The following is a 14,824-nucleotide window of genomic DNA, read 5'->3' as shown; positions in this document are numbered from 1 at the left end:
CAATGCTTTAAAATAGAACGTGTCTTTTTCTGTTTTCCTCCAACACCTCTATACTCACAAATTCTGAGCTATTCGCTTGTCACAACTGTTCAGCTGAACTACTGTTCAATGAAAGCTATAGCAAAGTCCTGGATTCACATCAGTGTGTTTTTCTATAGAATCTGCCTCCACAATCAACAAATACCTGGAATGAACAGGTACAATCCTGTGTCAGGATAAGATCCAGCCACAGACCTGTCTGTTGGAACTACCAAATATATATCCCAAGCGAAAGTAGGTGCGCTGCTGACAAGATTTGCAGGCCACTACTGTTTGTGGAAAGTCTGAACAGCAGGCACGAGACCTTCTTTTGATTAGGTGAGTTAATCTCAAAAAGCTATCTTTCACAAATGACAGAAAACTTCCATTTCCCTTTAATGAGGAAAATGCACTCAGAGACCACTTAAGAAGAATATGCAAATTAAGTCACAGTAACACACACCACTTAAAGACAAAAATCTCATTGCCAAAATAGCTGGTAACTTACTACGTGCATTCTGTTTGCTACTTCAAGAGCTTTCTGTTTTGCTGTTTCCACAGCATACTCATAAGGGGTTGCAAAAGATGACTTTTCAAGTGTCTCCTTAAACCAGGATGGAACTACCTCAAACCGCAGGCCCTGTGACAAAGGAAAGCAAATGGTGCTTTAATAATCTTGTTATTAAAGGTTGTTCCCAAGACATATTTAAGCAAGCAACAAATTTGATTTTTGCTCTTTCCAATTTAATACACACACCCCCACACTCCAAACACACAGAGGAAAAACCAGGGCTCCTATGACAGTGTTTGGTGTACACATATCATTTGCCAGCAGTCCAAAACAAAAAAAACCCATCATAAAGAACTTTTAAACTCGTGTGCTTACTTGATTTTACCCTTATTATTTATTAGAATCTAATTGCATTAGTAATTTCACCATTCTTCTCCTATAAAAATCTAACAGTATAAAATTATGCACTTCATAAACAGACTATTCTACTACTGGATTTTGTTTTTTAATTGAATCCATCCATAGCACTACTTGTGCACCAGTAGTACACATTCTTACAGGAGCTTTATCACCCACACTTTATGTGTTATTATACATGTGATAAACAAAAATCAAGAAGAGCCAGTTTCTGTATGGTTTTGTCAAAAAAACCTGTTCTTCCCGCTTCTTGCCTCCAGGTTATACCTGTAAATTTACTACACCCAGCAGGCACATTATGTTTCTAACAACTTAGTGCATGCTTGAACCTTGGTGCTTCTCCACATCTCTGTATTTTGAAAAGAATATACTTTTTCCCATTTAAGTTCAACTTCTCCCATGAAGAATAACACTAAGCAATCTAAATTAGATACTCAAGTGCCATTCAATAGCCTCCTGCAGCCGGCCCGGTGAGGTCGACATGTTCCTCCACAGGGGCTGAACAGTCAAATGAAGGGTCACAGCTTCCTTTGTGCTCCACAAGTGCTTTACAGAAAGAAAAGACAGCTACCTTATTCCCACTGCCCCCCACACCCAGCTCAAAATATGAATCTCATGAAGTTTTCATACTTTTCAGAAGCCTAAGTCAAATTTTCAGAAGTTTAGGTATTAAGTATCTAAAGTAAGGGCAATGGAAGTACATTTTTAATTACTTCAGTCTATTGTAAGGCCTTCCAAACTTTTCTATTACATGCCAAAAGTAATTACGCCGGTATTTTTCAGCCTGAGCAAGTCTTTTATTTGTTTGATTACACCACCTTCCTGTCAGCAAAATACTTCAATCCACTCTCATATTAATCTGATCATATGAAAAACTGACGCTCACATCCTTGCTTACAGAGAAAACCTGACCAGGAAGAATTGGGATTGGAAAAAAAAAAAGTTAATAAAAATTCATACGTGGGCCGGCGCGCAGCTCAGGGGACAGAAGGGCGACCGCAGCCGGCCGGCCTCGCGGTTCGGAAGCTCCGCACGCCCCCGGCTCTGCACGCCGCCGCCCAGGCCGGCAGGCGGGCGCGGGGAAGCCCGGCGGTTGCGCCGCCGCCATCGCCCCCAAACACAACGAACCCAGCTGCGGCAGGAGGCACGGCTCGGTCTTGCGCCCGCCCTGGGCCGCCAGTCCCCGGGAGCTGACGGGCGGGAGTGCCGGGACGCGGCGGGCCCCGCAGGCCCGGCCCAGCCCCGCAGGCCCGGCCCTGCCCGGCGGCCGCTGCCCGCGCACCCCGCAGCGCCTGGGGCTGGGGGGCCGGAGCGGCAGCACCGCCGGCCTCCTCCCCTGCCCAGGCGAAGCGAGCGGCCCGCCCGCACTCACCACGTTGGTGAGGATCTCCTGCCGGCGCGGCGAGGCGCTGGCCAGCACCACCCGCTTGCTGACCAGCTTCCCCAGCACCGGGTTCAACACCATGGCGGCAGCCGCGCCTCAGCCTCCCGCTCCGCGTACATCGGGGAGGAGGGGGTGGTGGCGGCGGCCTTATACGGCGCCGGGGCCGCGGGGCGGAGCCGGGCCGGGCCCGTCCCAGCGAGCCGCGGAGGCCCCGCGGGGCGAAGGCGGGCAGGTAGCACTCGGGGCCGGGGAGCGGAGGGGGGTTCGGCCGGCCGGCCGGCCGGCGCGGCCGCCCCTGGCCCCCGCCTCCCGCCTCGGCCTGTTGTCCCTCGGGGCCTGCCGGCAGCAGGCGCCCCGCTACCGGGCTCGGCGTGTGAGAAAGGCGCCGTGCCAGCCGCAGCGCTGCGAGGGGCGGGGTGACTTCATGGGAGGTTGCAGCTTTACCAGCAGTTCGCTGCACACCAGCTAACGGCAGGCTTAAATGAAGAGGAGTAGGCATCACAGGTAGGCTTCGCGTCGTAGGAGCCACGTTTAACACTCTGCCTCCCCCGCCCCAGTAGTTCTTGAATGAAGTATTTGGCAAAGAGGCGATATCATTCATTTTTTCGGTCAGAAGGAACTATTATCATCATCTGATTTGATGCAAATCTTAGCTATCCCCTATTTGGCCTTTCAAGTGAGCAGAAAAAGTTCAACATAAAAACTCAGATTTATTCCCAATAACTTGCAAATAGCGTGATGCTATGTGTTTTCTCAGTTGGTTAATAAGAAAGTGGAATATGTACTCTATCATTAAAAAACATATCCAGTCGTTAAAATAGCAGTTTGCATTGAATAATTGTATCTCTCGACATCTATTTCATGGACCGTATGTCTCATGGGTTGCGTTAGCGGTTGCCAAATCTGGTAGCCCAGCGGAGGCGAGGCTGCCGCAGCTGCGTGCCCCAAGTGCCGCCCGCAGTGAGGCTGAGCATGTATTGCCAGCAGGCACACACGCACACACCATGCAGCACGTATACATGGATGCACGGCAAACCGCAGAGAGCAGCGTGGGCGGGCACGCTCAGCGCTCACACAGACACAAGCAGCAGCAAAGGTCTCTTCCTGTTCCCCTCGATGGCTGCTCATGATGAAAGTCTGTTAGTGGGAAATCCATATATATATATCTATATATATACACACACACACACACACACATACATACATACCTATACACACTGTGAACCCCTCCGCTAGCAGACCTTAGACAGAGGCACCAGGAGGGACTGGGTCAGGGGGCTCTGTTGCGCCTGTGGAGCTGCTGAGGCTCCCCCCACCCTTGGACCTCCTGCACCTGTCATGGTGCACGGGGATCAGCCTTTTGTCACCATAACCTAACAGGTTGTACATTATCCTAAGTATCAGAACTTAAAAGAGCATCTTCGGGCATAGGCTTGCCAAGCTGGTGAAGAGGGCTTTAAACTAAAGTTGCCGGGGGAGGGGAACTTCAATCCATCCCAATCCTACCAGTTTGATGCCAGTGCCAGCAATAGATGCCCAGAGCCTGGAGAAGGATCACAGGTCAGCAGGAGAGCGCCTGAAGAGCAGCACAAAGGAACCCCAGCCAGTAAGACAGCTTCATCATAAATGCCTCTATGCAAACACACGTAGCATGGGGAATAAACAAGAGGAGTTAGAAACGTGCGCACGCCTGCAGGGCTACGATCTTATTGGCACCATGGAGATGTGGTGGGATGGCTCCTATGATTGGAGTGTTGGAATGGAAGGATACAGGCAGGGGAGACAAGGAGGGGGTGTCGTCCTTTATGTGGATGACCAGCTGGAGTGCATGGATCTCCGCCTGGGGATAGATGAGGAGCCGACCGAGAGCTTATGGGTCAGGATTAAAGGGAGGGCAGGGACAGGTGACATTATAGCGGGGTTCTGCTACAGGACACCTGACCAGGAAGACCGAGCGCCCTCTATAAACAGGAGCAGCCTCACGTTCACAAGCCCTGGTCCTCATGGGGGACTTCAACCACCCCGATATCTGTTGGAGGGACAACACAGCAGGGTATAAGCAATCCGGAAGGTTCCTGGAATGCATTAATGATAACTTCCTTCTCCAAGTGATAGAGGAGCCAAGGAGGAGAGGTGCTATGCTGGACCTTGTTCTCACCAAGAAGGAGGGGCTGGTGGGGAATGTGAAGCTCAAGGACAGCCTTGCAGTGACCATGAAATAGTGGAGTTCAAGATCCTTAGGGCACCAAGGAGGGCACACAGCAAGCTCACTGGACTTCAGGAGAGCAGACTTTGGCCTCTTCAGGGATCTGCTTGGTAGAGTACCATGGGATAAAGCCCTGGAGGGAAGAGGGATCCAAGAAAGCTGGTTAATATTCAAGGATCACCTCCTCCAAGCTCAGCAGCGATGCATCTCAACAAAGAGGAAGTCAGGCAAAAACACCAGGAGGCCTGCATGGGTGAACAAGGAGTTCCTGGACACACTCAAACACAACAAGGAAGCTTCCAGAGGGTGGAAGCAAGGACAGGAAGCCTGGGAGGAATACAGAGAAATTGTCCGAGCAGCCATGGATCAGGTTAGGAAAGCTAAAGCCCTGATAGCATTAAATCTGGCCAGGGACGCAAGGGCAACAAGAAAAGCTTCTATAGGTATGTTGGGGATAAAAGGAAGACTAGGGAAAATGTGGGCCCTCTCCGGAAGGAAATGGGAGACCTGATTACCTGGGATATGGAGAAGGCTGAGGTACTCAATGACTTTTTTGCCACAGTCTTCACCGGCAAGTGCTCAAGCCTCACCGCCCAAGCCGCAGAAGGCAAAGGCAGGGATTGGGAGAATGAAGAGCCGCCCACTGTAGGAGAAGATCAGGTTCGAGACCATCTAAGGAACCTGAAGGTGCACAAGTCCATGGGACCCGATGAGATTCATCCGTGGGTCCTGAGGGAACTGGCAGATGAAGTTGCTAAGCCACTATCCATCATATTTGAGAAGTCGTGGCAGTTGGTGAAGTTCCTGCTGACTGGAAAAGGGGAAACATAACCCCCATTTTTAAAAAGGGAAAAAAGGAAGACCCAGGGAACTACAGGCCAGTCAGTCTCACCTCTGTGCCCAGCAAGGTCATGGAGCACATCCTCCTGGAAACTATGTTAAGGCACATGGAAAATAAGGAGGTGATTGGTGACAGCCAACATGGCTTCACTGAGGGCAAATCGTGCCTGACAAATTTGGTGGCCTTCTATGACGGGGTTACAGTGTTGGTGGAGAAGGGAAGAGCAACTGACATCATCTACCTGGACTTGTGTGGTGGTGCATTGCCGCCCTTCCCCTGGGCCACTCTACTCCAATCTCAGGAACTCCTGTTAGGCCGTAGCCATTTTGTAATGATTTGAGTGGTTGAGCATCCCTTGACGGTACCAGGTATTCTTGCATGGCTAAGGTGGGGAGCGACACTGATCGTACCAGGGACACCGGCTCCATGATCAAGGTAGGGAACAAGAGCGGGGGGTAATTCGTCATCTCTGACAGTCCTGAAGCATCCCCTACCTGGGTCATAGCTCAAGTGAAACGATACCATGATTACTGTCCCAGACCACTTCGGATAGTGGCCAGGATGGAAATTTACTGATGACTAAAGCCAATCATCTTGCAAACCTATAAACAGTGGTCCCAAGCGAGACCCTTTGACTTCTCCTGGACCGCAGCGGGCTGCGCCCAGGGTCTCCCTCTGAGTGGGACGCCTCTCAGAGTTCGCAAACTCTCGAGTTTGTGATATTCGGAGGACCGTCGGAACCTGGTCTGGAACACTCCTCGGCTGAGACACTCCTCAGGGCTCAACCCTTCGCCCGTTGAGAAATGCCAAGGCATTTAACGTGAGTATTTCACAGACTCGAGGGGGATTTTTAACAGGTATCTTTATCTAGCTTTAGGCCTGTATGTGTGAATTGATCTAGATCTTCTGTGTGTGTGTGTGTGTGTTTGTGTGTATTGATTTAGATAACGAGTAATAAGCATAATCTGTAATCAAGTCACTTTAGTAATTGTAGTAAACTTGATTTAACTCACTTTGTAACTGTTAAATTAGTCAATGATTAAGTACTGTTAAAATCTTATGATCTACCTTAAAACTGTGAATGAACTTTAAATTGCTGCTAAACACATATAACCCCTTAGACACAAACCATTGTCCAAGTCTGGGACTAAGACTGGGTCTTCTCTGAACCTCGTGACTCACGGGAAGGTCTTCCTTACGCTTTTTGTCCTCGGTCTGTGTATAAATCATTCCAACACAATTCTGCCACGATTTTCCCTGTGTATACTTAATCCATGTAATGAGTAATAGAGTGAACCTTGCCATCAAATTCTGTTAAGTCGCACTTTTATACATTTCTATTAAAATCACTTTTTGCTGATACCTTTGCCAGTGATTCTTTAAGCAGGCTCAAAACCACTCATTCACGACAACTCGTGCAAAACATTTGACACTGCCCACACAACATCCTTGTCTCTAAATTAGAGAGACATGGATTTGACAGATGGACCACTCGGTGGATAAGGAATTGGCTGGATGGTCACACTCAATGAGTTGCGGTCAACAGCTCGATGTCTAAGTGGAGACCAGTGGCAAGTGACGTTCCTCAGGGGTCGGTATTGGGACTGGTGCGGTTTAACATCTTCATCAGTGACGTAGACTTGCTGAGAGTGCACCCTCAGCAAGTTTGCCAACGACACCAAGCTGTGTGATGCAGTCAACACGCTGGAGGGAAGGGATGCCATCCAGAGGGACCTTGACAGGCTTGAGAGATGGGCCCATGCAAACCTCATGAAGTTCATCAAAGCCAGGTGCAAGGTCCTGCACATGGGTCAGAGCAATCCCAAGTACAAGTACAGGCTGGGTGGAGAATGGATTGAGAGAGGAGCCCTGAAGAGAAGGCTCCAGGGGGACCTTATAGCAGCCTTCCAGTACCTGAAGGAGGCCTACAAGAAAGCTGGAGAGGCATGTAGTGATAGGACAAGGGGTAATGGCTTTAAACTGAAAGAGGGTAGATTTAGATTAGATATAAGGAAGAAGTTCTTCACTATGAGGGTGGTGAGGCACTGGAAGAGGTTGCCCAGAGAAGTTGTGGATGGAACACATCCCTGGAAGTGTTCAAGGCCAGGCTGGGTGGGGCTTTGAGCAACCTCGTCTAGTGGAAGGTGTCCCTGCCCATGACAGGGGGGTTGGAACTTTGAAGTTGATCTTTAAGGTCCCTTCCAACCCAAAGCATTCTATGATTCTATGAAAATTAGATTTTTTTTATGGGTAGCAGTGACTTGAGAGCAGAATTGAAAATTTATCTTTAGAGACATTTTTGCTTAAATAATTAAAACATACTAAGAACTGTCCTGGTTCCAGCTGGGACAGGGTTAACTTTCTTCCCAGTAGCCTGGGGGGTGTGCTGTGTTTTGGGTTCGGTGTGAAAGGAGCGTTGATGGCCCATTGATGCTTTGGCTGTTGCTGGGTGATGCTTGCACCGGGAGGGGGGAGCACAGCCGGGGTGGTGGACCCAGCTGGCCAATGGGGTATTCTATACCATGTGACATCATGCTCAGTATAAAAACCAGGTGTGTGGGGGGGCTCGCCCCCCCCCGTTCGTGACACGCGGTCGGCGGTCGGTGAGCGGTTCTGTTGTGCATTGCCTGCTTTGTGTATTCTGTTATTGTTGTTGTTCTCACTGTTATTATTACTGTTCTACTTAGTTTTATTTCAATTATTAAACTGTTTTTATCTCAACCCGGGAGCTTTCCTACTTGTGCCCTCCCGATTCTCTCCCCCATCCCACTGGGGGGGGGTGATCGAGCGGCTGCGTGGCGTTTATTTTTGCTGGCTGGGGTTAAACCACGACAAGAACCTAGGGAAATTATACTAAATCGAAAATGGAATTAAAATGCTTCAATACAATGTGGATGTAGATAGCTGTCCTCAGCAAATCCATAATACTGAAAATAGTTCTGGGATAGCTGGAGGGCTGACTAGAAAGAAAGGGCCTGTGTGAAACAGAGTGAGGAATAGTCTGTGCTTGTCATGGAGCTTGTCAGAACAAATTCACTGCTCTTTTTTCAGGGCTGTGAACTGTGACACTGCTCCTTGCAAACAAGGAGGCTTGAAAGATGCTACAGAAATGGAAATCAGAATATCTTTCATATGATACTAATACAATTTTTGACTGAATAAAAGGACAAGGATCTCATCAAGTAACAGAAACCTGTGTTTCCTGGCACACGTAGGACAAAGATGTGGAGTTATTCCTCTTGGAAAAATATTATGTCCCTACCCCTAATGCCTGCAAGTTTTACAAAATTGTAAATCCTAATATGTGTACATCTTCAACGTGACTGCAATACTAACCAAAGAAAAGGAAATTGCAATTATGTGGATGCTCCTAGAATTTGGGACATACTTCTTATCCAGAGTCATCTTTCTATACTATGTCTTGCTTTGTGTGGGATATAAGCAAGCTAGATAAACTAAATTCAGACACTCCAGAGGAGTAAGACGATAATGCAGAGTTTTCCATCTCAAACCAACGGACCTGATTTTCTTCTTTTTCTCATTTTATTCAGTCTTCCAGTGTAGTTTCACTGGCATAGAAATGAAGCAATGAAGTTGTGACTCCAACCCAACACATGTATACATCTAAAGAACAGACTTGACAGGAAAGAATGCCTTCTATTCCTGCCATCCTGTTTTGATAGACAATAATGGAACACAGACCTGTCTTTAGTCATCTGTAGAGCCTATAGACATGCATGCAACATAACTCATCTTTCTTACATGTGGCATACCATTAACTCCAGAGTGAGACAAGCATGACTTGCCTCCCTTGGCTGAATTCTGCTTGTATACTGCTCCTCTGATTTGTACAACAGACTTTTTGAAGGCAAAATAAATAAGTAAATGAATAAAAGAAATATGTGGAATTTCTGTAGATTCTTTTCCATGAAAGTTCTGACAATGGCCAAAAATGGAGATCACTAAAAAAATTTTTTATGTGACGAAAATGAGATGTGGCTTTTTGATTATTATTTTTAAGGAGTGGTAATTACTAAATTTGTTATTCTGATAAAATTACATGACAAAGAGTGGTTTAGTTTATTTAAAAGACAAAACCATGAAGCTGTTGAGATACATGTTTTCATTTACCTTTATCTTATTTATGCTGGTCTAAGTGTCAATCCAAAGAACGCTATGAGAAAAGTTGAACCACATCACCTAAGCCACCACAGCTGGGAGAGGTTTGACAAGTAATCATTACTAACTGCTCCACTGCAGCCTTGCAGGAGTCAGGCAGAACAAGTATGAGGCTGCAGCAAGCCGGCAGAGGTGAAGATCAATGACACCAGCCGTTATCGGAAAAGTTTCTGTCTTGGCTGACTATGCTAGTCAAAGATTAGCTTGTCCAAGGTTGGTTATGAAACTGTTGATTTTTTCAAATACCCAGGGTATTGTGAACAAAAGCAAAATAGCAGTTAGAGCTCTGAACTGCAGAGACCTTTCCTCGATATTTTTGTTCTGGACTTCTCTGCTTTTCTGCCTATGTATTTACTCTACGGCCATCGCAGTAATACCTTCAAGCATGTAAAGAACACTATGATGATCAAATTCTTGTGCCTACTTTTATGTATATCGCAGTGAGTGTCTGTATTTCAACCTGGATGTATTATTTGGCTGAGTCACCTGTGCAAGCACAAGATCAACTTATTTGGGGAACAATGCGTTTCCATTGTGAAGAAGTTAGTGAATCTTAGGGATGTTGCTCTGAAGGGAATGAACGTTTCACCTTTCACAAGGCAGCTTGGCTTTTCTGGGATAACCTCATTAATTCCAAGAGCTCAGACTTAAGTTTTTCAAGGAGCCTCTTTCTGCCATTGAAATCCTTGCCATAGTACAATGTGTCTGCACAGTTCGTGAAGTAATTAATATCTCTTGTTTCTATTACTACAGGGAAAAAACCATTAGTGATTTAAAGATGGATTCTATTTCATCAGCTAATCATCAGGGACTCTCCTCTGTTTAAAAACATCATTGTATCATTCAACATTACCTGTGCTATGTTTTATTTTTCTCTTTTTATATACAACTGATGTTTAGCTAGCAGTCTTCTAAGCAAAGAGTTACACACTTCATAACACTCTGTCTCCTTGATCTGTTAAGATTGCTTTACATGTTCAACTAGATTTGTGGGTTATGAAGGGGTATTCTAGATTTTTTTAATAAATTCAGATCCTTGCAAGGTGTATAAAACGGAAATACATACTGGCTCTCAAATTATTTTGTCACTGTTTCTTGCAGAGTACTGCTGAAATTTTACTGAAAAATTGTAAGTCTTTCAAGTGTCATTTTTCCAAAGTTAGGGAGCGCTTTCAGAGTGAGTACCCTAGATTTCTTTCACCAGTCTTCTTGTTTAGCTCTGTGTTCTCATAGTCCATTTTTAACAACCCCTATCAATTCAGTTTTCTTCAGCTCAGGTCTAAATGCTCCTTCCTCCTCTTCTATCCAGTTTGGAAGGCTTGCAGTAGCTCAGTGTGTCTACATGATCACTTCCCATAATTTCCTTTCTATTTGGAGTGGTGTTACAGGCATATAGAGGTATTTTGGGGAAACCACAGGAAGTCAGATTAAATAAGATTTTAAGTTAAATATGTGGGCTGTATAGTATGTAATGTCCCTGTAAATGTTTTTACATATACTTAATTTGAAGATGTTTATCCCAATAGATATCAAATGACATTATACCTTGCCTGTGAGGAAACTTCACAACTGCTGAGGGAGTGCAGTATATCTAGTACCAGAGGAATATCAGCCTCTGTGTGGCAGCTCCATGTCCATCTCATGGGGCAAGGAGAAGCAGCTACATCAAACATGGATGTAGGAGGAGAACGTGGCCATTCACAAAGCATCTTTTAGCAACACAGAAATCATTATCCGAGCCCCGGTGAAGCATCCTTGGCCAGCATATTTAAATAGTGTAAAGAGTTTCCTTCCAAGAATCATTAAAGAAGGGATGTCAGTGATTCAGACTAACTGCTTTGGTTTTGGCCTCTGCCACAGAGAAGCTATTGCAAGGTGGAGAAGCCTAGAAGCTGAGAAGCCTAAAATCCCACTGTGAACACAACTAAATCCTAGTGAGAGAAGCACAGAATGGCAGGTTTTGTTCCTGTGTTGTCCAAGAGGACGAGCTGCCAGGTCCACAACAGCAACACAGGAGAGAAGAAAGAAAAGAACACGTCCTTCCTGCTAGTTTCCCTCTGATACCAAACGCGTGCTATAGCCCCTTCTGGGATGAAATGGTGTGCTGGAAGTACATCACAATTTACACGATATGGAAGCAGCATCCCAGTTACATATGCTTCCAGCGCTGTCTTTCCCAGCTGTTGCCACAGCCCAGTGTCTGCTGCTAAAAGCAACTTCTGACCTGCAGCTTGCTTTCTCTGTGCTGTTAGCTTGAGGCCCACAATAGCCTCAGAGGAGAAGACAGGGCAGTGCCTAATAACCCTGCAATCACTGGGACAGGAGGGTAAGTGTTTGCTGACAACATCCCTAGTTACCTGTGTGTTTGTGTGTTTGAGGGGCAGCGGATTATATCGACTCCCTGAGCCTCTCCTAAAGCCACGTGGCTGACTTGTGCTGCAGGGATATTTCCACCTCCAATCTCAGCATTGCCCCAGTCTCACTCCTATTAACACTTACATAATCTCTAGAGAAACATAAATAGTATCTCAGACTATAAAGACCGCTGTTTCTGAATTGTTTATATTTGAAAAACACATTTAAAAGTTCATAAAATATTTTCAGAATATGTGTGCGTGTACATAATGTATATATTATACACACAACATGCACATGCTATATATATGCGTGTATTTATATAAACCAAGTCTTCCTTGTACAGTGTAATGATTACTGCAAAGACAACGGTATAAAGTTAGGGAAAATGAAGCTAAGATGCAGAGGAGAGAAGGTTTATTGGCTCAGGTGGAACCCCAGCTCTTCCAGAAAATGACTTCTGAGGCTCCAAGGTCAAGAACATTCGTGGAGCTCTTAAGAATATGTTCGTTATTTAAATCTCCACAAGAGGGCAGTGCATCCCATAATTTTTCTACATATTTGCTCGCATACTTTAACTTTCAAGCAGCTGTAGAGAGCTCTAACTTTTAAAGACTGAAGACCATGCACCACAAACACTCGAAGTCCTAGTTTTAAGTATAAGAATTACTTAATATAACTGGGTATACATGCATGTGTGTACATATAGGGACAATCAGAGCTAATGTTAATGTCAATAGGTCTAGCAATATCTTGGAAGAGATGCATTGAGATTGGAGCTATAAAGGGACAACATAAACACATTAATAGGTGCTAAGATATGTTTGTAACAGAGCTTAAGGACCCTCCAGCAAATTTGCATGGTTGTAAGAACAGGAATAATTCCACCCTGTGACCCAAATAGCTTTATTGAATATGAAACTAAAATCTTAGAGTAAATATTGTCAGATTAAAGGTTTTGTTTTTGTCTTCTATCTTCTCAATCCAATCAGATTTATCAATTGAAGAAAAGTTATTTGCCATATTTTATCTTTTTTTTGTACTCCTTTAAAGGTTTAGTTTTAGCAGCAATATGTGGGAACACTTGCCTTGTTAAAAAAGCTCAAATATATTGACATTTTAGGTAAAAGTGTACAGAGTGGTTTGCATTATTCATCAGAATGGAGTGAGATACTGATGCGTTCTGCACATACTATGGAAAGCAAGGTGAAATAAGGAAAGGAAAAATGTCAGCCTGTGGGCAATGATGAGGAGCTGAGGAAACAGAACCATCAGTGTTGCAGAGCTGAAACTTTTTGAAGGAGAAAAAGCCATTGCACCTCCATAGAGGGTTTCTAATTGAGAAGGTGGTACAGTCTCTTTGGAGAGGTAAATGATGGGAAGAAGCTTCCAGTCATTTAACGTACATATTTGCCTTTATTTTCTGAAGCCATATGGATTTGGGGAGCTGAAAAAGACTTGCAGCCTATTTAAGTGTTTGCTGAGGTCTCCAGGAATATTATTTCTCAGGTCATGTGCCATGGCTTTCCACCAGATGAACAAGCTGCTGTTACAAGCATGAAGATGGCAAAATCCGAAGACAGCTGTCAAGAAGGTGGTAAGAGTCCTGGGATACCAACATTGCTTTTGTGGTGTGGGTCCATGGTAACACAGAAGTCTACCAACATCTGGGTGTCTGAATGCAACCAACAGCCAAAGCAGCTATCATATGCAGGTTTCGGAAATGGAGGCGGCAGTCAACATGAACACTGTCAAGAAATAAGATGCTTAGCGCAATACTTAATATCTACTTTTGATCAGATAAGTTGCATCTTTTGTGCCTGGCAAGCCCACATTTCCAGAGATCTGAGCCATTCTGTGAGATGTTTTCTCGGTATCTAGGTAGTGGTTTATTTGTCTGTTAATCACATTCCTTTCCTTATAGCAGAGATCTGGAGATTTGCTGTTGCTTCCAGCTTTCACACTGAAAGGGGCTCCATGTTTCTAAACCGAAACTGTCTGTTTATGAAGAAAACTATTTACAGACATACTCTAACTGCAGTTGGCCTAACTTTCTGGATCTTTTTCCAAACTCTCACTTCCTGTATTTCTCCTCTCTGCTGCCACAGAGGTTACTTCTTCAGTCTCTCTCCCATCTCTATTTTGAACCTGTTTATATCTCCGTTAAGTCTGTTGTCCTTTCTCCTTTGACAAGGCTGCTCAGGTATGCAGCAGAGGAGCCAAACCTTTGAGTTTCCTCAGATTTAAGGCACTCAGCAAAACACTTCCCATTTTTCTGGTACCTCGCTGTATCCAACAACAGCAGTTAAGGGTGTGGAAGTTTGGGGAAGCTTCACAGGACAATTGGCCTTGGCAGCTCCCAGCAGCACAACATGGGCACTTTACTTTCTGCATCTGAGTAATTCTGGCATGCCAGAGCCAGGTCATGTGGGCAGTGGTGCAGAAACTGTGGAAGGAGGACCATCAGTATCCCAGTGCTGAAAATTTCAGCAGAAGGAAAAGAAAAAGACTGACTGCGGGCCATCATCATGAGCCAAGATAGTCAAGCAGGGGGTTGATGTATTCATTTATGCTAAAAGCTAGAAAGGTATTCTGTCGGGCAGCTCTGAACTTCTTGTTTGATAATTAAAAAGGCCTGAGAGTCTCTTCATTTGTTAACATATTCCAGCTGAGACTTTAAGGAAAAATACTAGAAGTCATAAGACTTGCAACCAAGTCACGAAAGACCAGGAGTTCAGTAGCATTCCAGACTTCAGACAGGCAGGGTTTTTTGTGAAATAAAAAAGCAAGCTTTAAAAAAGATATTTCAGCTAAGCATTATGCTCTATTCTATTATGCGCTTCATAATTACACTTTATAGGTTTGACAAGAGAACACTTACTTGCAAAAAATTAATCCAGAATGAATGTAATC

At 45.1% G+C, this 14,824-nt stretch overlaps 1 protein-coding gene across 4 annotated transcripts in view; it reads right to left on the bottom strand.

Moving 5' to 3' along the window:
- The window catches only part of ASMTL (acetylserotonin O-methyltransferase like), a 32,671-nt gene extending 30,037 nt beyond the window's left edge, over positions 1-2,634 (bottom strand). For 2 of the 4 annotated variants that reach the window (XM_075134140.1, XM_075134133.1), the window contains exons 1-2: positions 2,319-2,634; positions 527-658 (exon numbers count right to left, since the gene is read on the bottom strand). In XM_075134140.1, the coding sequence (XP_074990241.1) occupies positions 527-658; positions 2,319-2,411 (225 nt within the window). In that variant the 5' untranslated portion in view covers positions 2,412-2,634. Of the gene's footprint in view, positions 1-526; positions 659-1,380; positions 1,493-2,318 lie in introns of all 4 variants that reach the window. The other 2 variants (XM_075134157.1, XM_075134149.1) reach the window with 2 other exon arrangements.
- Between the last annotated feature and the right edge of the window lie 12,190 nt (positions 2,635-14,824).

This window comes from Calonectris borealis, chromosome 1, assembly GCF_964195595.1.
Source record: "Calonectris borealis chromosome 1, bCalBor7.hap1.2, whole genome shotgun sequence".
Classification (NCBI taxonomy): domain Eukaryota; kingdom Metazoa; phylum Chordata; class Aves; order Procellariiformes; family Procellariidae; genus Calonectris; species Calonectris borealis.
Note: the sequence above shows the minus strand (reverse complement) of the source record. Positions and strands in the feature narration are given on the sequence as shown.